The sequence below is a fragment of the Phaethon aethereus genome (assembly GCF_964289735.1).
Source record: "Phaethon aethereus genome assembly, chromosome: 19".
In the NCBI taxonomy this organism is placed as follows: domain Eukaryota; kingdom Metazoa; phylum Chordata; class Aves; order Phaethontiformes; family Phaethontidae; genus Phaethon; species Phaethon aethereus.
In genome coordinates, this window is record NC_138595.1 from 5972349 (window position 1) to 5995648 (window position 23300).

A 23300-nucleotide genomic window follows, 5' to 3' on the forward strand; every position below is an offset into this window, starting at 1 on the left:
GGAAGGGGTGCTGGGGCACCCCGGAGCTGAGCCCACCACCCTCGGGTGCAGCTTTTCCCTGCGGAGGGCCCTGCTGGGAACAGTGCAGGCAACGGTAGCTGCAGGGAACTTCACGGTCATGCCAATCGTATCTCAAATCACAGGGGAAAAGAGGAATTTGGCATAAAGCTGTTATGTCTTATGCTTGTTAATGAATGTAGACGGTTAAGTCGTCTTAGTTACTGAGTCCCGTGGCAGAGGGGGCTCAATGGCTGGTGCGAGTGTGTGCGTGCCGCAGTCTGCACGGGGTTTTGGGACCTGAGGCTCCGGCTGCGTGTAAGTTGTTGGAGCACTGAGATCATATTTTCTAATATGGGGGCTCGGATGTTAAACTTCCTGGAACGGTTTCTCTGCGTGCTGTGGGTTTGTGCCTGTGGTCTCAGCCCTTCCCGTAGGGAATGGCTCATTTGACACCTGAGAACCTCCCTTTGCGTGGCACCACTCAGAGCAGATTTTTTCTGAATTTCCACAGAAGACCACACGGCCCCCATTCACCACGAGAGGTCGGGTGGGTGAATCTGGCCGCATCCTCGTGAGGACCATTGTGAGGGGTTCTCTCCAAACAGAGTGAGCCTGGAAGCCTGTGCTCAGCAGCATTTCCATGCGCTTGAGGTGTGGTGTAGTGCAGATAAGGCCTCCTGTGATAGACGAGATAATCACGTGGCAAAGAGATCCTGGGCTCAATTTTCCTATTGTCCTTTTGCTTGTAAAATTCCTTTCCCTTCACATGGGAGTTTTCCAGAGAAGTCACTGATTAAGTGTTATCATCGTGCTCGTAGGAAGAGCTAGAAGATTTGGGTCCAAATAATTGGACAGCATAAACTCACTGGCTTCTGTCTTAAAGCATCTCGGGTTTGGGTGTCTTTCTGCATGGTATCTCTGATGCGTGCAGATGGGGAACTCTCACCACGGCCAGCCAACAAGCGAGGGACACACAAATACTGACCACGTGCATTGAGAGTGGTTAAGGTACCTGCTGGGCCCCTCCAAAGTTCATGACCAAAATCTTGTTCTCTAGCATAGTGCTGAGCCATCTTAAACCCCAAAACGTTACTGTGTCCTGCAGCCCTCAGCCTTACTGAATACGTGCACATTTCAGCACATCAGAAAGCTCTGCCGGAGGGTCTCTACTGACTGTTAATTTTCTGCATTGACTGAAAACAGTAACGTGAGGGGAGAAAAAGTGATACGTTGTTAGGACTACCTTAATAATGCTAAATGTGATGGCGTTAAATTGAGGTTGCATAGATGGCTCTAAGTCTGGTGTTCCTGACCTTTGGGTGCTTGGCTTCGTGTTCATGTAACGGTTTTTGTATATGTAATCCCCATCGTTTTTAGAAAAACGAGCTCTCCCGTGGAACCGGACTGACCTCGTCTGGGATCCTCAGCTGGGACGTAAATCCAGATTCACCACACAAGCCTCTGCCACGGCAGGAACGCTGGATGCGCGGGGCTGTTATCCTCCGCGCGCACCAGCCACTGATGGTGCCAGCAAAGCAGCGCGGGGGCCTGGAGAGCGGGCAGCAGCCGGGCTGCTGTGCTGTCTCCTAGCTTGCGCTGCTTTCGCCCGCTTCTCTACCTGCCTTTCCCTCTCCTCTCTCTTGCCTGGTTTGGTTTCCGCTTCCCTCACCCAAGCAGATGAACCAGCTGCTGCTTCGGTTGCCGTGGCATGTGAGAGCTGGCTGATGGTGAGCACCCGGATTGCCACAGGCCCCTGGCTCGGCAAAGCAGGGGTGGACGGAGGTGGCAGAAGGCACGCCCAGACCCTGCCGCCATCCCCTGCCAAACTTCTGGTTCCTGCTCCAGAGTGTGAAGGTGCTAGGGATTTTGCTGAAATGGTCGAAGAATTTTTGAGAAGAACAATATATTTTCCCTAACCTCATTCTGGCAAATGGCTGAACCTTTGTAGATGAAATTTTCCCAATAAATTTAGCTCGAAGAAAGCTTTTGGCATGAAGGATTACAGCCTAAATGGTTAATGATTGGCAGAGTTCTTAGGAACTGAAACCAGGGTCTTATAATGGAAAGTGTTAGGTAAGCTTCACTGTAGGCACAGCGGCTGGGCTGTGCCCCTCTGGGAGGGATGGTGTGATGCTGGGGGTGCCACTGGCATCAGCTGGGAAGGCTGGAGGGACTGGGCAGGCACTGGAGGTGGCCAGGGGCTGGAGCAGGAGGTGAGGAGGCAGTTCAGGCCCGCAGGCATCCGATGAGGACCCTGGGATTTACCGCCCCCCTGGAGCGGGGAGGGGGGGCATGGGTTTCGCTTTACCTTTCGGCATTTGCTTTGCAAACGGACACACTGGCGCTCTGGTCCCTCAGGAAGCTGTAAAAAGAAGAGCAGCAAACGAGCGAATGTGTTGAAACGGAAGCTCCGCGCTTCGCTGTTCCCGCCCCATCAAAGGCTGCTTTCCCCGAATGCGCCCGTCTGCAGGCGCTTTCTCTCATTAACTTTTACTCCAGGCTTGAAGCGCTCACCGAGGTTCACACCAGAGGAGGCATGTTGCAGGCTGTCTGTTTGCATTTGCTGCCAAAGACATGCCCACCTCCAGCACGGGCTGGGGGGAGCGGGGGGGGAAAGGCTGCCTTTTATTTGCTGCGATTGTCCTGGTAAAACTTCACTCGGGGCTGGAGTAAATCTCTTGGGAAGCCCTGTTCACACCTCCTCCCTCGTTGTAAATAACATCTGACACAATTATGGTTGGGCGCATGCAGCTCCTGGGTGGGATGCTAGTAGCAGCTTGCCATGCCTGCTGAGTAGCGCCCAGCCGGGCTCCCCTGGCAGCGTGCTCCCCCGAGCACGTGTGCGGAGGAGCGTGCTTTCCTCGCTGGCCCTTTCGGGGTGAGGCTCGGGGCTCTGGCTGCGCAGGTGGCTGCTTCAAGAAGGGCTGACGGACCTGTGCAGACAGAGGATAGGCCATCAGAGATCTTCTTGTATTGGGCTGCATCGTCCTGCCTTAGGTGCCCCTAACGCCTTTTTACCTTTCCATCACCCACGTTTTTTCTTCCTTTGGTGCAGCGTTCCCTGTTTTGTCTGGATGCCTTCCGCACGTACAGAGCCCTGCTTGCCTTTGGACCCTTGCAGCCACTTCAGTCCTATCCAGCTCATGCATCCTATAGCGATATTCCCTCCGCAGCAAGAGACAGCTGGTACCAGCCGGGTCTGGACCTACATACATGCTGATGAGCTGGCTTGCCAGCTTGGAGGGACATACTTTCTTAGGAGCTACCCAGGACTTAGGTATATTTGGGTTTGCCAGCCTTTTAGCTGCCAGACAGGTCAAATTCGTGTAGCTGTCAGTTGTTGGCAGCAGAACCAGTGGCTCCCGGGATCGTGCAGAGCCTTGAGGCTAGTGAAGTTTTTGCTGTGCCTGTTTTGTAAGTCCTAGTGTCAGCTCACCCACTTGGAGCGGCTCTGGTGAAGGCAGTGCTGAGAAATAATAGTTTCTCTGGTGATTCTTCAGGCTTTGCCAGTGTGGGTGAGACTGTAGGTGCCTTTGCCCCAGTTGTGATGGTCTGGGACTGGTGTATCTCGGTGCGAATGGGGCTAGTGAAAGCTGGGACGTACATGGCTCCTTGGGCAAGAGAAGTGTTTCTGACTGCACGGGGTGATGCACATCCAAAACTGACTCCTGTAGCCTCGCTGGGGCCAGGGTGCAGAGCAGGATCCTGGCCCTGGCAGCTGGGTCAGCCACCCCAGGCGTGGAGAGCTCCGAAGTGCTGCTTAGTGCAAGTGGAAATGGCTTCAATCTGTGTTTTGACTGATGGGTCTTTTCAGGAAATTTCTGAGAATAACATTTCTAAAAATGGCTGCTTCTTTCCACTGATATTTCCTGGAAAAGGCTGCAGTTAATTTTAAACCACTATCCTTTTCCCTTTTCAAGTGGAAATGGCTCTGTGCTTGTCCTCGAGGCTAATGTCATTCTTTCTGTCCTAGTCCGGGTTGTGTGGTGGGGAGGGACAGCGTGCCACTGCCCTGGCCTCCTCTTGCAGGACCCAGTGGTCGTCCGGGGCTGCAGAAATTGGGGTGCTGGGAGCACACTGTGCACGTGTCTGCTTCCCCTGTGGAAATGAATAACTGACTCTCCCCAAGTCACATCAAATTACCTTCTTTGTCGGTGACTCCTGGCCAGTCCTGAGTACGCAAGAAAGCCGTCTCTGAAGTCATTCTCTTGCCCAGCCTAAAGCTCTGTTTGTCAGGGTCAGGAGCGATAATACCGAGCTTGTTATCACACCCCAGGTGCGAGGATCCAGCTGGGCACGTGCATCCTGGGCTTGGGGACGGTCAGAGCCAGAGGCGAGCTCTGGGACCAGCTGGAGGGAGCTGGCAGCACAGAGCTGTCCTGGGCTGGCAGCCCCTTCATGTCGGGCAGAGCATGGCTTCCCCTGTGGCTCTTGGGCAGGCTTGCTGCTTCGGGTGGGAATATGTCATTAATTTTTATACCTTCCCCTGTAAACCATCGACCCTTTTTATGATGTCATGAGGGATTCCTTAATTTTGCAGCTGCTTCCTGGTTACGTCAGAGAAGAGCCTCCCGTCCTAGAGCCCAGCGCTGCAGTCCAGAACGGCTGGAAACAAATGAAGTGTTGAATATCTAATGGCTTCCACAGGGAGAGCTGCTCCATCCTCCCTAGGCCCCCGGCATTCCTCACCTCCTAGGCCTCCCTCCCTTGGACAAGACGGGATTTCAGCACGGAGCAGAGGGAGCCGCGGGCTCCTGGGCAGCCCCAGCTGCTTTGGGAACTCGTGCAGCGAGTTCCCCAGTGCTGCTGCCTGTCTGGGCGCTGCGGCCAAGACCCCCCCTGCCCTGGGGCCTTCCTGCCTCTCCGTGGGGAGAGGTTGGTACAGGGAGGTGGATTGGGGGCATCCAGGTTATTGCTGCAATCCAAAGGTCGCTTTGGGAGGGATTCGGCCCTGGGTGCTGCAGGTGGTGGCGTTCAGCTTGGCCGCAGGGCTGTGCCAGGAGGGCTGGGGCTGCCGTTGTGTGTGCTGCCTGCAAATTCAAGTGTCGGGGAGCATCCTTCCAGGAAAGCTGCCCATCATTCCCAGGCTTTTTGCAGGGTACTAGCCAGGGCTGAGCAAGTGCCTCCAGGTTCCCAGGCTCTTTCAGGGGCAGATGAGTGCCGTGTGTGACTTGCCAGTTCCCAGCGGAGAGCTGGGAGTGCCCGTGACTCACAGGTGGGGAAATGCCCCGCAGCTGTGAGCATCCCCCGTTGCTTTGCTGCTTTGTATTCCCGTCGGTTGTGCGTGGTCTCCACCATGGGCAGGCGGCGGTGGGACCAGCTGCCTGGACCGGCAGCGCGGCTCTCCTTGCCCGCTTCCTGCAGACATCCCCATCCCGGTGGCCTGCCCTGTAGCCCTGCCAGCGCTGCGTCTGGCGGAGGGTGACTCATGGGGAAAACACTCTTGTGTCTGAGTGATAAGAGAGCAAACGAATTGCCTTCAGGTGGTGTCAGCTTGGAGGTGACCAGCCTCTGTCTTCTTCCCCGCAGGGCAGCAGCCGGCTGGTGAGTCAGTTGTCTGTGCCGCCGAGCTGCTGACACATCAGCCGGGTGCCTTAGCATGGCTCGCCCGCAGCCCTGCGCTCGCCGAGCTCCTCCACCTCCCGCGTCCCCTGGCCAGCCCATCGTGTCATCCTCGGGACGGTGTCCGGAGACCTTTTCGTTTGTTTGATTGCCTTCATGTGTGATCCTTTACCGTGTCACCGGGGAAGGTGGGTTCAGCTGTTGCTCCCCGGGAGCAAAGCACATCCCCGCTGCGCGCTCTGCCTGCGCTAGGGCCACCTGCTGCCGGCACCGCTCCAAGCTTCCCGGCCCAGAGCCGCAGCTCAGGTTAGGACGGAGAGGCCAGCATGGAAACTGTCTCGCTGGAGTCCTCCCGACCCTTGGCAAGAGCAGTCCGGTTGCCTGAATCAAAGGAATCTCGTCTCCTTTGAGACTTTAACGCTTGTTGGCTGGTCTTGTTTTAACAGCGAAAGATTCGGCACTCCTTGTGTTGTGTTAGCTGGGATGGATGTAGGAGCATGTCGGCTGCTTGCTTGTGAGCTCGGGGGTTGCTGTGGCTCGCCTCCACCACTGCCTAAAGCGCGCCCGGAGCAGAGCAGCCCTCACTTCCAGCCCCTCTGCCCCATCCCCACGAGTGCCCCCTTGGCCGAGGCCACGTGGCCCGCGCTTGCTCTGCCCTGATTGTCCCTCGCAGGATTTCCTTCAGCACATGGCACTCGAGTGGCCGCGAGAAGCTTCCTCCAGCAAATCCCTCTCCTCGGAGGCAGCTGTCCCTTCCATCGCCTGCTCTTTTCCCATTCCCATTTCCTGTGGCTGGTTGCGTTGCCCTAATAGAGGTTTGGCATTGCTGTTTTGCACACCCTAGTGGGAGAGGGGATGTGTTTATCACTTTTCCTGGAGATTATCTGTTTAAGCACTCTCTGACAGTTACAATAACAAGGGCAGCGCGTTGTGTTTCCCAGCAAAAGGACACTCGCCGCTGAAAGATGTATAGCACTAATTAGAAATACATAACATCCGGCCACATGGCAGCCTTCTCCCGGCCGCTCCATTTCCTGAGCTCAGACGACTTTGACGACAGTTGGTTTATGTTTTCCATGAATATAATGTTCTCAGAGAAACACAAATTTCTCCCCGTTACAAAAGTCCCCATTATCTCCGTCTCTCTCTCCCCCCTCCCCACACACCCTTTCCCCTGCGAAGCAGGTAGATTTATGACTGCAGAAGGCCTGAGTCGGATCCTGCTGCCGTCTGGGTCGGAGCAAAGCTTGCAGCCCCTGTGCGGGACGCAGCTGAGAGCCCAGGTAGACGCTCGCAGAGGACGTTGCCGCAGCTGCGCTGGCCGACCCGCCCCGCTCCCCGGGCTCTCTGCGAAGGAAACTGCCTCCTGGTAGAAAAACAGCACTCTTCATGCAGACCAGAACTCGAAAAACCCTCTTCCCTACATGCGGAGAAACAGGAGGACTCTTCTACAGCTCACAGGGTTTTCGTGATCTTCAGAAAAACCATCCGTCCCTGGTTCCCAGTTGTTTTTTCTCTGTGCTCGCAGTCTGATGCTCATCAGCTCCCATTTTTTCCATCCCATCCCCTCTCCCTCCTTTCGCTCTGGGGCTCTGCTTCAGAGCAGTTAGCCTGGGCACCAGTTGGAGGAGTCTGGGTCCAATCTCCAGCTCGCAGCAAGCAGCAGTGACTAGTACAAGGACATTTTTTTGGAGATCCCCACATGCTGGATGGGAGCAGGGCAGTTGTTCTGCTGCGTGTAACGCAGGTTAGGTGTAAGGGAGGTAGGGAGACGGCGCATGCTCAGGGAGGTGAAATCTTAGAAGGTTTTAGCTGCTGAAATGAATTCCTATTGAATATGGAAAAACTGCTGTATTTCAGATGTTTATAGCTTGGCCAAGTGTGGACAGATTTCTAGTAGGACAGGAAAACTCTGTTAAAAAGGTTATTCTGCAGCAAAATCTCAGATCCCCTTTCCAGGATTGCATTTGCTAGATTAGCTCAAGGAAAAGGTTGTAAGTGTTTTTTTCTAACAAGGGTAAGCCACTATCTTGTTTCCTAGCCTCATTCTCACAAGTAGCCGAACTGTTTTGGCTAAAGATTTCCGGAAGAAGTCAGGCTGAGGCAGGCACCCAGCATGGAAACTTCAGCTCCGTTAGTTAAAGTCGGAGTCACCTGGAAAAAGGGTCTTACGAGTGGCTAGTGTCAGGCAGGCTTAATAACACGGTGCTCGAAACTCTGCCTGCAAAAAAGACTGTCAGAGCTCGTGTCCTGCTGGCCGGTCCAGCATCTGGAGCCCTGACATCTGTGGGGCATTTGCAGAGAGCTGCAGGGCTCTCGCTTATTTTTCCGTTGCAGAAAGGCAGATCTTCGAGGCAAATTCAGTCTATGAAGCGTGGGGTAACGCAAATTACCCAGCCTGGTGTTTCAGGCTGCAAAGTGCTTGATGACATTGCTGCTTTAAAATACTCTGCCTGCTCCTTTCTAGCCCTGTGCAGCGTCGCACGTACCTCAGGAGTTTTGCTGGCATAGTTGATGTGGGGCTACAGGTGACCGAGAAACAAATCCAGCCTAAGCAAGCTCTCAGAAGGTGGGTTTTTAGGCCGGCTCAACTCCCTGCCGTGACTGCAGCGTGGCTGCACGGGCTGCGTGTTGGTACAGCGGGTGGTGGTGCAGCGTGCGACGGGGATATGGGCTTACCCGGAGTCAGTCTTGGCTGCAAGTCCTGAAGTCCTGACCTTAAGCTGTGGTTTAACAAGCAGTTATTTAGGTAGCGGTGCCCCCACACAGCACCTTTGATGGCAATGGCACAGCCGAAAGGTGTCGTTTCTAACCCCAGTGAGCTGCGTGATCCGGTTCACAGGGTGGCTGCGCAGGCGAGAGCTGAGCGGTGACGTGGTGACAGGAGCTGTTTAACTGATGCCAGCAGTAACAGGGACGTTGGCCTGGCTGCAAGGGGAGAAGGTGGAGGGGGAACATGTTGCGGTTGCTGGTGCACAACGTGGTGTTGTGCTGATTTCCTGTGGAGCGTCGCTGCTGTGGCTGCTGGTGGCACAGAGGAGCCGCATCGTGACCACCTCGGGGCCTGCGACCTCGGGGCAACTTCTTTCGCCTGTGATTTCTGCCTGTAGTCTGCCTGACCACCTCCGCACCGTGCCCCAGCTGCGCGGCGTGCCTAGGCGTGAATAGAGGAGGGTTGTCTGATTACAGCCTGATTTGGGGTTTCAGGGGAGGAAGCAGAGTGCAGGTTTGTGGCAGCTTTAGCTGATGGGATGCCACTGATGCCACCTGAAAATGTCTCTGGCCCCAAGCTTTTGGTGACTGCCTGCGAAAGGAGGATGTGGGATTCCCTGTGCACCTGACGCTGTAGCTGTGCTTCTCCTGCACCCCCTGTGGATCTGGGGAAACAGATCTGGGAATTACGGGATTTGCCCTGATCTGGGTGGTCAGGATCTCTCTGCCTCCTCTTGTTGGTCTGTGGCAGCTGGTGTCCCCAGGTTATACTAGTGCTGTTCAACTGCAGGGACAGGAATCACCTAAATATCACTTCAGCCTCCAAGAACATCTCTTTCCATGAAGTTTGTGTCTTAATGCATTGTGCATTTCCAGCAGCACAGACCATTGCTCAGCTCAGAGGTAATGATGCCCTGTGGGGTCCAGAGCAGATTTGTTGCTCCAATCCCCCTTTCAGCGTATCTTCTACAAAGTGTTTTTCTTTTAGTGCCAGAGTAGGCTCAGACACTTCGTGCTGTGGGCGAGGGACCTTGCTGTGGGTGCAGAGAGCTAGTGTCCTTGCTGCCCATCACTCAAAACACTCCACAAGTTTCTACCTGAACACCCCCGTGACACGAGTGCTCTGCCCTTTGATTGCACCCTCACCTCGACCATCTTCTGTGGCGTGGGCAGCCGGGGGTAGCCCGCGGTCTGCCACCCCACAGCCTCCACATCACACAGTCGTGGCCACTGGCTCTGAGCTCCCAGCTCAGTGAAAGCCGGGGCTCCCTGCCTCCCGAGGAAAGTGGTGAAAAGGCACAAAGAGAAAGTTTCTCCTGATTTATGGTTCTTTCCTCTTGTGTCCTACAATTAAGCTCTTAAGAGCCTTTGCTGGCAGGGCTGGGAGCTGGAGTGCTGGTGTATGTTCCGGGGTCTTGAACAAGCACCCACCTGGATGCTCGTCCTTCCCTGCAAGGTTGTTGTGCTGGGGCAGCCTCTTTAAAAAGAGGCTGACAAGCTTGGCCGGGGAATGAACTTTCGGGACCAGAGGAGTTTTGTGTAATTTAATGATGAGATGACAACACCCACGGTAGCTGAGCTGGAACCATAGGGAAATGACCTTTAAATTTGGGTGTCCTGTTCCTCTTACCTGCACAGTGGGCAGCTTCGCAGGCTGTACCAGGGCTCAGCATCATTGCGGTACGTCGAAACACCGTGGCTTTATGTAAACTGGGTGTGAGCCCGTGAGCACGTGGTTCACCTCTGTAGCAATAAGAGATGTTTGATGGAGCTGCGGCTGTAGTGCTCAGCTTGAGTGAGTGGGTCGCAGGCGGCTGTTCCTGCAACAGCTCATGTGCAAGAAACTTTTTTCCTTTCTTTTGGTTGTTTAATGATGTGTGGGGAACTTGTAGCCTGCAAAAAGAGCTGCTGGTGGCAGTGGGAAGGGCTGAGGCCCTGGTACCAAGCCTGGCCATGGCCACCACAGAGCATTGCTCCAGCGCTTGGAGGCAGTCTCTGAAACACATCGGGGCTGCGCAGTGCTCACAGCCCTCAGCATCATGAAAGCCTTTAAGCTTTGCCTTTTTTGCAGGGGGAGGACTTAGCTTTTGTACCAGCCCAGTTTGGGCGTGACTGTGAGTTTGGCTTGAGCACAGTGCCCAGAGTCCCGAGGGTGCTGACCACTCAAAGTACAGGGGTGCTTGCTGAAATGCCCAGAGCTTTTCACCCGCCACGGGGACTTGCCAGACTCAGGTGCGGCAGTGCGACGGCCACGGTCGTCTTGTGTGCCTGTTGAAGACAAGAACTGAGGAGAGTCCAGCATCTTGCCCGAGTGCGGGAGGAGGGAGCGCAGGGAAGAAGATGTAATTTCTTGAACTGAACTGTGGCCAGAGCACTGGGACTAACACTCTTAATTGTGGGAAAGGCTTCATGAAAGAGATTTACTGTCCCAGAGTGGTCACATCTTTAGTTTTATGTTTCCTCCAAAAGTTGACAGCCTCTGCAGTACGGCACTTCCTACCATTGCTCTGCAGCACCAGCTCAGCCCTGGCTCCCAGAGCAGAGCACCTTCGTTTGGCTACCAGGCACCTCTGGGTTACCCTCAGTGGCCTCCCCACTGGGTGCTGAACTCATTGGCAGCTGTAAGAGCTGGCCAAATCAAGCCTACAGATCTTCCTCCCATTTTTTCCTGTATTTTCTAGGTGTGTTTTAGTCTTTTTCTTGTTGTTTTTAACCTCCCACCTCATTGCTCTGAAATAATTTGCACTTAAAAACCCAATGTTTGTTCTCTGCACCTCAGGCGTTTCGCTAGCCCCGGCTGAAACAGGGTCCCAGTGTCTTGCTTTAATTGCTCAAAATCCCTGGTCTGCCACATCAGGGGATTTCAGCTTCCAACACCACCTCCTTGCTCGTGCGCAGCTGATGCTCGTATCTGCAGCAGAGGTGCCTGGAGCCGGGGCTCTGCGGGGGCTCTCCCTCCCCATCCCGGTGCTGGGGCTTGGCTCGCACGGGCACTGCTTTGGAGTTGGTACCTACACGTTTGCGTTCACTGCGCAAATCCTTCGCCTGGTTTGCGGCAGCTTTTCTCGCGGTGTCTGCCTGTCTGCAGGGTGAGGTCTGGAAGCCCTGGTCCTGCAGCGGGCGATGCACAAGCCGGCGAGGAGCAGCCTGCGCAGAGCAAAGGGCACGGGCTGGTAGGAATCCCCGGAGCGGTGCGGGTGCATCCTGTCCCGCTGGGCCATGGCTCCGCTCACCCCGCAGCACTTCCCTGCCTTCCTCCGGGCAAGCCCCCAACCCCCCCGGCCCACCGCTCACCCCTACACCTCAAGGAAGAATGTGAATTGGGGGCAGAGGGGATTCAGAGGGCAGAGGCTGCCCGTAAGGCTTAAAAACCTTCTCCGAGCAGGCAGCACGGTGCCCGAGCGAGTGCGGGCAGCCTGGTGTGTGCCCCACGGCGCTCTCGGCCTCGCTGAATGTAACCCACGCCCAGCTCCAGGCAGTTCCCTCGAGCCAGCTCCCCACTGCTCTCAGCAGCCTCAGAAGTGGTTTCTGGCTGGGTGTAGATGTGCCGGGGGGATTTGCTCTCACTCCGAGCCGGCTCTGTTTGGAAGAACTGTGGTCGTGTGGCATCTACTTGAGTAACAGCTTCAATTAAACTCTCTTGACAAGCTGTTGTGTGACTGGTGAACTAATGGGAGGAGCCCCCTCCTCAGCTGCTGAGGTTAAAACTCCAGCAGGGACAAAGATCAAACATGCAGCTAATTACCCTTTTAACACTTAAACATACCCCCCTCCTTCAGGGGAAGGCATCAGCTCCAAGCAGCGGCTTCTGTGCTGGGAGCCCTGAGTGCCGGCTCAGGCCTGGCTGGCTCAGCACGCGAGGTGGGGTCGGGCATAATGTGGGCAGCGTGACTGCAGCTTCTTCCCGCTCCAGAGCAGCTACTCACCACCTTTTTTCCCCTCTATGTGGAGCAATTGGGTCCAGGACAGGTGTGAGCTGGGGAATCACCCATGCCTGCAGAGATCCCTGCTCCGTGCGGGGTGCAGAAAGGGAAGCTGCGAAGCTGAAGCAAGATGGAGTATCTGACCCGCTGCCCACTGAACCCTCTCTCTGTCTCCTAGAGTGCATCTCTGAAGACTGCCGCTCTGTCATCCAAGAACAGGCCGCGGCCCTGGGGCTCTCCATGTTTGCGCTCTTGGTGAGGAGGTGCACCAGCCTGCTGAGAGAATGCGTGCAAGGTAAGGGGCTACCCGCAGGATCCGCACAGCTGCCTGCAGGGCAGCCTGGTGGGGTTCAGGCCCTCGTTCCCTGCTGTTTTGTACACTCCTTCCCCTCTGCTGGGCCTCTCCCCCAGCATCCCAAGCTCTGCCCAGGTTATGGCTGGATCACCTGGCAGGAAAGCCCTTGATGTTTGCAGGCAGAAACCTTTGGAAGAAAGGGATGGACTGAGGACATGCTTTCTGCCAGCTTTTGGGAAACTTCCCAAAACTGGGACCTCGGAATCCTATCTCTATGACTGATATAGTGACATCCCCCTGCCCCTCAATAAAAGGGGTCACAGATGTGCTGGCTTTCCCCCAAGCCAGTCCATGTCGGGAGAACAGACCTGTCTTTGCACTTGCTGTGGGTTGTGGCTGTTCCTTTGTGCGTCCAAGGCTTGGATGTTGGGATCTGTGTCGTTCATCCCCAGCCCCGCCTGAGCATGGCTCATGGCTGCAGCGAGCTGCCTCAGCTCTCACGTCTTGTATTTGCAGTTCAGCCGCAAGAGGTGGAGCAGGAGGATGAGGAGGATGACATCAAGGTCTCTGCCTTGCCCCAGGACCTGAAGGAGCTGCTCCCCAGTGTGAAGGTCTGGTCGGACTGGATGCTTGGCCACCCGGACACGTGGAATCCTCCTCCGACCTCTCTCGAGCTCCCCAAACAGTACGTGCATCCTCTGGTCTGTCTTCTGGTGTCCGCTCCCTCCCTGGGCTCCTTGTGCCACCTTTCCCCACTCACTCACACTTACTCCTGGCTGTGGCACTCTGACTTGAGCGCCCAGGGGAGGCTCACTGCGCAGGGGATGTGGGGGAGACTTGTCACCCTTGGAGACACAGTGACTTCTTCATTGATGCATAGGTGGGGCTGAAGTGTCTCTGAGGGGGCCTGGCGGGTGCCCTTTTCTTCCTTGTGTTAGAAGATGGCCATGAGCTCGATTTTTACCTTCTGCTTAGGACGTGTGTCTGCTTTTGTTGGGCTACGTCTCTTTTACGTGCTCTGCTGGCCCAGCCAGCTGAACAGGCAGGACCTTCCTCTCTGCAAGAGGGGCGTCCGTTTCCAGCTTAAGCATTTCATTGCCTTTTTTTTGACTGAATCAGGCCAACCTTGGTCAGGCTGGGCTGGCCTGGAGCAGCCTGTCTTGGACCTCCAAAAGTAACTTCCCTTCTCCTTCAGAAACAGCTTGTCTCTACCCCTGCAACACACAAAAGGGTTAATTTTCTAAACTGGCCGATTCCAGCCCATTAGTCCATAATGCGGACTAGGCAATTTGCATATTTTTGGACAGAAAATCGAGTGAAGGGGCCAAGTATGGAGTATGCGAAACAGTGTCTGAGCATGCTCTGTAGCTGCTTTCCCGCAGGATTTTCCATCTGCCTCCGGTACTCCGGATCCAGAGCCTGAAATCACGTCTTATTGTTAATCCAAAGGAGCCAGAACCCAGGGTGATGGGAAGGCGCATTAAGAGTAATCCGGCAAAGTGGCTTAACCATTAATGGGTCCCCGCTCCGTGCGTCAGGTCCAGTCCTGCTCTCCTAGTTTATTGCCTCTTACTCCAGTTCTTTTTCATTTGGCTGAGGAAATGGAAATCTCACACAGGAAGTTCTGGGCCTCATTTTGTGGAGATGGAGTCTGTTTTCTGTTTGTCGGCTGCTCGGTGTGGGACCGCTGCCTGCTCATGTGAACTGCTGCCCATCTTTGGGCAGGAACTCAAACTGGGATCTGTCACGTGAGAGCGCGTGCACCAATCCCCCCTTCCCCTCGCGCTGCCTGCGCAGGGAGCCGCCGAGCCCTTGGCGACGGGCAGCCTCGAGATGGAATTTCTGATTGGGTTCGCGCAGCCAGCGCTCGGCGCCTTCCCCGGGACGAGCTGCCTCCCCCTCCTGCGGGGCGCGGGGCTGTGTCCCCCCGGGCTGCCGGAGCAGGTGCGGGCTCCCGCTCGCCTGTCGAGGCGGGAGAAGGTGGTGGTGGAGCCCACCCCGTGGTGCGGCGGCACGTGGCTCTTCGGGGAGCGGTGGGTATGGGCTGGGGCTCCGTACTCCACAAGGTCCTGGTCTGCTCAGTGGAGGAACAAGGGTCTTCATCTTGTAGCAGAGACCCAACTGCTTCCCCACCTCGCCCTCTCTGTGGAGGGTGGTGAGCAGCTCGTCTTGTCCCATCTGTGCCCTTACTTGGGGGCATGGGTGACCTTCTTCATGTTGGCTCCCAGCTCCTCCACCCTGGTGCTCTTTGGCTCACCAGGAGCATCTGTCTTATCCAAGGTGAGGAGACAGGCTGCTCTTTCAGCGCACGCCTCTTGTGTTGACCCAGCATTGCGTCGCCAGGTCTTGGTGGTCCGGGACTCTAGGACAGCAGCAGCTGGAGGTGCAGGTAGTGATGAGTAGCAGGGAACTAGCTCCGCTCTTGGGCATGACCTTGGACTTGTAACGTTTTCCCTAGGGGTGGGAAAGGAAAAGGGGAGCACTAGGTTACTGTTTCAGCTCTCTATTGACACAAGCCTGCTGTCTGGCCTGGGGCTGTTCATAACCAGGTAGAGTCACCGAGTCCAGGGGTTTAGATAGGAGCAACTTCAAAGAAGTTTAGAAGTAAAACGTGTGTCAGAGCAGCGGACGTGTTGGAGTAAGCCAAGGTTTATGGGCAAGGTGAGCTCAGGAGCAGGGAGAACATGGAAGGACCAAGTGCAGATGCTGAGTTGCAGAATGGAGTAAGGGGCCTGTGCCATTTCACGTGGGCCCTGTGCCTCTCAGCGGTAGGACGTGCTGCGAGGTCCGCACCAGTGCCAATGGAGAAGCTGGCTGGACTCGCTGAAACCACCTCCCAGTGCTCCACAGCCATTGCTTTCGTTGCCCCTCGTGATGGTGCGGGCACAGAAAGAGGGACAGCAAAAAAGCCCTGAAGCACAGAAGCACCCTGCAAGGATGCCATGAATGTACTAAAGCTTCTGGAAAAAGCAGTCCCTGTACCCACCTGGCAGCCCACTAGGAGCAAAGGCCTGGCCCAGAGCTTGCATCAAAGTGCAGCTTGTCCGGGGCCAGTGCCGCTGCCAGAATGACGGCCTGGGCTTGGGGCCAGCGGGGCAGCTTGTCAAGACTCCGCCAGAGCCTAGGGCCCAGGCTGCCGAGGCTATACGTCCCGAGGTCTCAACTCACGCTGTGTTCGCCATGTTCACGATTGCTCGTCCTTAGTAAGGGAGAGAGCTGGGGGACTTTGAGAACGTCTAAACTCAGCCCAGCTGTGGCAGTTGGTTTATTGCTTTCAGCTGGTACTTGAACCCGGGTCCTGGTCTTGGAGTCTTTCCCAGGTTTAATCCCCGGAGCTTTCTCTGCAGCTGTATGACACTGCGCTGACCCCGAATGAGGATAGGAAAATAGAAACGGTGCCAAGCCAGAGTCTCTTTTTCATTTGGAGTCTGGCTGTCTGCCCATGACCAGGGTTACATAATGGGAAACATAGCTGGGGCTCTGGAGAGCCCGCGTTTCACCACGCTGCCCAGACCTTCGCGTTCTGATGCTATATATCTTCCTAATTGTAGCTCGGATGCATTTATCACACTGCTGGATTTGAGTCCTTACAATAAAAAAAAAAAAAAAACAACCAACCCCACACCAAATTCCTCAGCTCACTGCTTTCCCCCTTGGACAGAGGCGGAGGGAAAGGTGTGAGGGGTGAGCACTGCCGAAACCCAGCGTGCGGCTGCAAGCCACACGGGAGTGGGCTCTACGGAGCGGGACGGGAGGCTTGGCAGGCTGTGTCTTCAGGGTCATTTTCTTGGTGGGGGCTTGGGAACAAACCCCAACTCTTGGCAGGCATCCTCTCCCTAGCTGGGGGCTCAGCGGTCCAGAATTCAACCCGAATGAGAAGCTACATCTTTCCCTAAAACCACCCTCCTTGGTCTGGCACATTCATCCAACTCTTAACCACACCTGCATGGTCACCAGTGCTCAGGGGATGCGCTGGGACATGTGTTCAGGCCAGAAGGCCACGGAGAGGTGACAGGCTGCCTAGATCCCTCTCTTGGGGCTGCTGTGTGTATTTGAGAGGCGGGGGGTGTCCTTCCCCTCTGCCTGCTTGGGAGAGGGGCTCAGCGACCTTTCCATGGCTCTTTTTTCAGGTGTTTTGGGGATAGGAGCTAGGCCTGACCATGGACATCTCTGCCTCGGAGCGGCAGCGTCCCCTGGCTCGGGAATTGTGTGTCTGGATCCGCCAACTTGACTGTGACTGCAGGCGTTCCCAGGTCTTCTAGCTGCAAGCAGCAGTCACTTCTGTGTCTTAAAATTAATTTATATCTGCATGTTTCATGGCAAACATGGTGTTGAGGTCTGAGCAGGTGGCCATTTAAAGCAGTTGCAGTGCCATGCAACTGAGTTGGAGCAGTGTCTTTCAGACCAGCTGTCCCCAGGAGTAATTTGCAGAGATTGGGATGTCAAAGCAGGGTGTCCTGGGAGAGGGGAGCAGGGTGGCTCTCCTAAGGCAGAGATATTACCAGCAGATGGGGTGAAAGGCAGATCTCCAAGGAGGTTGCTGTCATTCAAGTGAATCCATCTCCTTTTGGGACATATGGCTGAGAAGCTGAGATGGGTGAAGAGGGCTGGGCAGGGGAAAGCAAAGCTTCTCCTTGCTCTGCTTTGTTGCCGCGATGAATCTCTTGCTAAACAAAGCACAAGAATCGAGGGGGAAGCCACTGGCTAGACAGACAAACTGCTGCAGGGCTGACCCTGGCGAATCCGCGCTCGTTCCACGCTGGAGCGAAGGGCCTCTTGGTTTGTGGAGACTGTCTGCAAGCATTTAAAAATGGTTAATTTAAACCAAGTATTAAATTAAATCCAAAAGCTCTGAGCACATTCTAGAGCTTACCTTCTCAGAGAGATCTGCCAGATCGCTCTCATCACATCGCTCTTGTGGAGAAGTGTCACTGAGATGGCAGCTCCCACTGGGAGAGATGGACAGAGTCTTGGACAGGGGTGCCAAGACCTTGCTGGAGCTTGCCGGAGACAAATGGAAAATCCCTTTTGCAAATCTCAGCCTTAGTTAGTAATGCTGGCCACCAGAATTTCCCTATCGAGACATCAAAGTGAGGATTCAGAGGTGTCTCAGTAGTGTAAACCTGGCCGAGAATGAAGGTAAAGTCGAGCGAAGCAGAAGCCAAAAGTCTCCGTGGAGAAGGGGGCTGTGGCGAAGCAGAGGCTGGCTGGGAGGAGACTGCACCTCTCCCGGAGCAGGGAGCGTCCCTCTAACTCTGAAGGCAGGTTCCTGGGAGAGGAGTGGGTTTATGGATGCCTGGCTGGCCAAAGGGAGCGCATGCAGGGCAGAGTGGAGGAAATCGTTGGTGCCGCAGGGCACGGGGGCTGTGACCACCTCGTCCCGGCTCTGGGCGCTGTAGCCGAGTCCAGGGCAAGGTTGGTGAGCACCTTTTGGGAAGAGCTCCCACCGCCACCCCTGTTGTTCCTTGCAGAGGAGCTGATTTTAGTTCAGCTTCCCCTGGGCCAGGAGAGGAAAAAACCCAGGAGGGGGATGCGGAGCACTTTGTACGGTGACGCAGGAGACGGGGTGGGCACCGGTGCCGCCTCGCACCGGGAGCCGGTGGGTGTGCGTCGCCTGGCCTCGGGCGCGCGCGAGCCCGGGGCGTTTGCCATCTGCACGGCAGCGCGGCTCTTGGCGGCTGGGGAACACAATGCAGGGCTTCTTCTGCGCCGCGCTTTCCGGGTTTGTTCTGCAGCTGTGGAGTTTGAATGTTAGTGTTTAAACAAGCTGGTATTACACAGGAAATGGCCACCTCCACAGGCCCCCGCAGGCTTGTAACATGGGGTCATTGTGCTTGATATTAATCACCAGGCAGCCCGCGCCCCTGGTGAAGATGGTGGCTCACGCCGGAGTGCCGCGCAGCACCGTGGCCGGCAGGGATTCAGCGAGCATCAGGCTCGCCCTGGCACCCTCTGCTCTCCCCGCACTTCGGTGCGTGCCTTTTGCCTTGCAGTGATGCGTGCCCATCGCGGGCGTCCATCTTTGCCAGGAGCTGTCCCCACGCAGACCCGGCCTCGCCGGGGCCGCGCGCTGCCCCGCGACCGCGCTCCAGCCCGCGCGCTCGGCCGCGCACTTGTGCGGCGCTCTCAGCATCGCCTGGCCGGGCTGCGTCCTGTCGGCGTGCAGCTGGGCTGCGCTCACACTGACAGCTACATTAAACCTGGAATCTTGAGGCAATAAAAAAGAAATTAACTCTTATTTTTTTTTCCTGTCCTAGTGGAATAAGCAAATGTAAATGTGTCTGTGGGGAAGTGAATGAACCCCCGTTCTGAGGAAAGACCTCGCGCTAACCCCCTTCTCGCTTCCTCGGGTAAAAGCTCTGGGAGCCTCGTCCCTGTACCTGGGAGCTGTGTGCCTGGGCTCGGTGTCAGTATTTCGGTGCCTCCCTCCGCAGAGGGATGCCGAAGCCGTGGCACTGTGCATACACAGCGCTTCCAGGCACCTGGGTCTGCCTTGGCTTTGCAGAGGGGCTCTGGCATTGCAGCGCCGTTGGGTGACATTAGCCAGAAACACCTGGAGGTGGCCATGGCGGCATCCTGGGAAGGAGCAGTGGGGAGAAGGCGCCTGACAGGGCTCCCGAGTGTTGTGCGACCCTCTAGGGCGAGTGCACGTCCCAGGAGGAGATCCACTGGGCCGTGCGGTGTCTGAATGAGCCATTAGCCCTTGCTGGCTTTGCCGGTGGCTAGCAGCCGGTAAATGATCTTGGTGGTGCCAGTGCTGGGAGATGCACCGCAGAGGAGGAGCTGCCCCCAAGGGGAAGGCAGAGATCGTCAGACCCTCTCTCTCCGGTGCTACCTCTGTGTCACAGGAGAAAACCAGAGCTGAAACACCAACACCTTCTTCTTTGTTGGCTTTCTGAAGGCTCTGCAGGGTGCTGCATGAGAGAGGGTGCTGCCCGGCTGCCGGCCGCTGCCGCAGCACTGCTCGGCGTTGCGTTGCAGTGAGATCTTGCTACCCAGGGAGCCAGCACAGTCTGGTTTGGCTGAAGGAAACCCAGGGTGGAAACAACACATCCAGCGCAGATGACAGATGTGGCGAGGCACTGCGAAGCTGTAGGGAGCTGGGGATGAAGGGGATAAAGTGACAGGGACTGCTCTCGCGCTCAGGGGGTGGTGAGCCGGAGGAGCTGTGGGCTGGGGGCAGGCAGCCATGGGGGGAGAGGAGAGGGGACCGCTGGGCCGGGTGGCTGCAAAGCTGTTGGCAGCATCAGCTCGGTGACTGTTCACATGGCATTTTTCTGACTTGGGGTGCCAAGCCCCGTGGAGGGAGATGGCTCCCTGTACTTCATCTGTGCTGCTCCTTCACCCCGCTACCACCCCTGCCCTGCTGTGGATGCCAGTCCTGCCCAGCATCCTACCGCTGCCCTCTGCCTCCCTCCCACCCTCCCTGGTCATCTCGTCCCCTGCCTGCAGCTCTGTTTCTTGGGGAAAACAGGCGACGTCTCTGCAACGTGTTTCTTTCCCTTCTCCTCCACCCTGGCCCCATGCACCTGGCTGTCTCAGCCCCCGGGAACGTCCCCTGCATCGGCGCCCGTCCCCAACACCCCGGTGCGCTCGTTCCCCGGCCGTCGCAGGCGCTCTCCCTGTTCCTCGCCCCTCGCTGGTGCCTGCAGCCTCTGCACCTCCTTCATCTGAGCCGAGCCCTCCTCGCGGCCCGTGCTGGCGGGGCCCCACCAGTGCGATGTGACCGGACTCAGGCAGCCGAGCCCAGTTGCCAGCAGGGCACTGGGGGAGGGCTGAGCCTCCCAAGCCCCGCGCATCTCCCATGGGCAGAGCTCGCCTTGGAGGTGGCCCAGAGCAGCCCTATCACATCCGGTGCTTGTCTCTGCAGCCCGGGCCGGAGGATAAACTATCAGGGCTGTGGGGCAGTGGATCATTCCTCTTATTATTTTCTTCTTTTGCAGATAGGGGTCGTGGAAAGTTCAGTTCCTTTTAACCCTCGCAGCTCTGTTTATTTTCCAGCTGGTAGCACAAACGCAGCGTTTCCCATTACATCACAAAGGGCCTCGGACAGATCCCTCCGAAAAACGTGTTGCAACTGTTTATTTTTTTCCATATTTAAACATTTCTGACAGCCAGACCTGGCTGAGCCAAGCGATGGAGCTTTGTGAATGAACCCAGCTCCTGGTGTCTGTGCGCAGAGGGCTTTGAAGGACCTCTTCTCCTCTGCAGCGTTCGGGCTGGGGCTTGCTTAGGGACGTGGGCGACTCTGCGTTACATGTGTGCTGATTACGTGCCGGGCTTTGATTAATGGCTCCTCATTCTGCCTGGCTCCCAGGACGCTCTTGAAAACAAGATGTTTCATTTCAGTGTGCTTTCCTGGTACATTGATTCCCGTAAATAACCGAGCGCAGACTCTGTCCACCTGGAGCAGTTCAAAGAGCAAGGGGCCTCCCTCCAGCCCCGGGCTGCCTCGGGCCGCACCGGTCACTGCTGCACCCCTGGTGATGCTGGCTTCCCCGCGCTTTTCGGTGCCCCAGAGGTGCGGGGTGGAGGAGCACCCCTCCTTACTGCCACCAGAAGCAGATCAGCCCCCGTTTCCCCTATTCCCTGCTTTCGCCCCAGTTTACGCACTAAAAAACCCCTCTGAGTGCTTTTAGAAACAGGAGGAAGAAATGCAGTACGAGGCAGCCTGCTTGGCTGCCGTGCCCCCGTGCTTGTTGCCTGCTTCCCCGCGCTGGCCCTCTCTGGGGTGCTGGGCCCTCCACAGCGTGTGCTCAGTGATGGGGGGGTGTGATGGGGATGCGCGGAGAGCGGTCCAGGGCTGCCGGTGGCCTCGTGTTCGCACTCGGCTCCCCGCACGTCACTGCCGCTCCGGGAAGGTGAGACATGCAGAGGCAGCTTTGCAGGTCACTCGTGAGTGTTGAAACCGTGGCCAGAAGCAAAACATGGCTTAACCCCCTGTGGCTGGGGTTTAACTGGGAAAAAAAAAAAAAAATCTCTGCGCTTTAGAGCGCGGCTGCAGCACGTGGTCGCAGCAGATAACAGCTACGTGAAGGAGAGGGTGCCCCGGGCTGGGCTGGAGCCCCCCGGGTGCCTCTTTAGCCCCGACAGCATCGCGGGTGTTCGGTCTGTCCTCCCAGCAGGCTTTACAATTGAGTAACAAGCATCATTTCTCCCATCTGGAAGGAGCTGGGTTCCTGCCGGCACTGCACGGGGAAGCTGCTTCCCGCGCATGTGCCGGCTCGGGAGCAGGCAGAGATGGGCAGAGCAGCGGGAAGGACGAGATCCCGGGAGCCGTCCCCATCCAGGGGGACGGGGTGGTCGGCGTCAGCACTGGCGGGTGAGGGTCACAAGCCCTCCTGGGTTCGGTGCCAGCGCAGCTGCGCCTGGAGCCCTCCCGGTGGGGTAGGTTAGCAGCGGTGGTGGCGTGCCTCGCCTCGCCTCACCTCTCTGGTATTCGCTGCAGCATTGCAGGCAACTCCCAATGCATTCCAGCCCCGAATTGCTCACGTCTCTCCTCGTTCTCCCAGGGTCTCAGTAGATGTGTGGGCGACGCTGGCTGACTTCTGTAACATACTGACCACAGTGAATCAGTCGGAGGTGCCCTTGTACAAGGACCCAGATGACGACCTTGCCCTGCTTAGCCTGGAAGAGGATCGGCTGCTCTCGGGCTTCGTTCCCCTGCTGGTCGCCCCCCAGGAGCCCTGCTACGTGGAGAGGACCTCGGACAAGGTCAGCAGTAGGCCAAACATCCCCCCTCGATTCCTCCAGACTTTTATTCTTGGGAAGTTTTCTGTGCAAACGGAACACGATTAAGTCATTGAGAAGGGTGTTAAGGGAAAATATCGACCTTTCAGCCGCTGACATCCAGCTCTGTGTCATGAAAACCCCTCTCGACTTCCTCTGGTGTGTGTGTGCTCGCTGGCATGTTGTATATACGATCATTTCCTCACTTGTTTAAATAGTGCAGCTTGTGTTGGCAGTGCTCTCAGTGCACTCCAAATGGTTTGCATCATGCTTAAAGCACCCTCCCCCTCCCCCCGGCCACAAAACTCTGCCTTAGGAAGGCAGCCAGGACTTTTTTCCTTCTCTAAAGAGGAGAGTGATAAATAGGTGACTAGAGAGAAGCAGACACCATGTGTTAACGTACAAAAGGCTTTTAGGAATATGAAGCATTCCCCGCTGCCCGCTCTCTATTTTCCTTTCTTTGCTCTAGGAGCCCATTCTAGCCTGAACTTTCCTTTGGCTGTTTGTTTTTAGAATAATGAAATCAGTTCCCTTGTTGATGTGGGGGTTTGGGTCTGCTCTCTGCCACCACCTGGCCAGCAGGGACCTGGGGGCTGCACTTGGATAACGTGTCTGAACCTGATGGGGGATGGAAGAGGCACAATGGCATTTGTTTTGCACGCCCTTGGAGGCACGGCAGGATAAGAGTGGCTCTCGGCAGTTTCCTGCTTGGAGGCAGAATCGCAGCACCAAAAACGCTGCTCATCTGGGAAGCTGCCGGCGTTGCCTCCCTGAGCAGTTGGTGCGACGAGAGGAGAAGTGGAGATGCAGAGGCTGGTTTCTGTGGACAGCCTGTGTGTGGCGGTGGCGATGTGCCTTCCCACGTGCTGCTTCTTCTTGATGTTTTCCTGAAATGATGGTGAGAAATTTAGGACCTTTGTCACAGGGGGACCCAAGAGGTGCAAATTTCTGTTTCACTTCTCTGTCTGCCTGGCCCGCGCTCACAGCGCTGTCCGCGGCAGAGGAGCACAGGGTTCCAGTAAAACTGAGAGCTCTCCCAGTTTGGGGAACCACCTTAGTCCGGGAAGTCACTGTAGAAA

The 23300-nt window shown here is 56.3% G+C and overlaps 1 protein-coding gene across 1 annotated transcript in view; it reads left to right on the top strand.

Moving 5' to 3' along the window:
- The window catches only part of LOC309411709 (telomerase-binding protein EST1A-like), a gene marked incomplete at its 5' end in the record, with an annotated part of 68871 nt that extends 46533 nt beyond the window's left edge, over positions 1-22338 (top strand). The window contains 3 exons of the mRNA XM_082008408.1: positions 12376-12492; positions 13009-13177; positions 22005-22338. Of these exons, the coding sequence (XP_081864534.1) occupies positions 12376-12492; positions 13009-13177; positions 22005-22290 (572 nt within the window). The 3' untranslated portion in view covers positions 22291-22338. The remainder of the gene's footprint in view (positions 1-12375; positions 12493-13008; positions 13178-22004) is intronic.
- Positions 22339-23300: the final 962 nt, after the last annotated feature.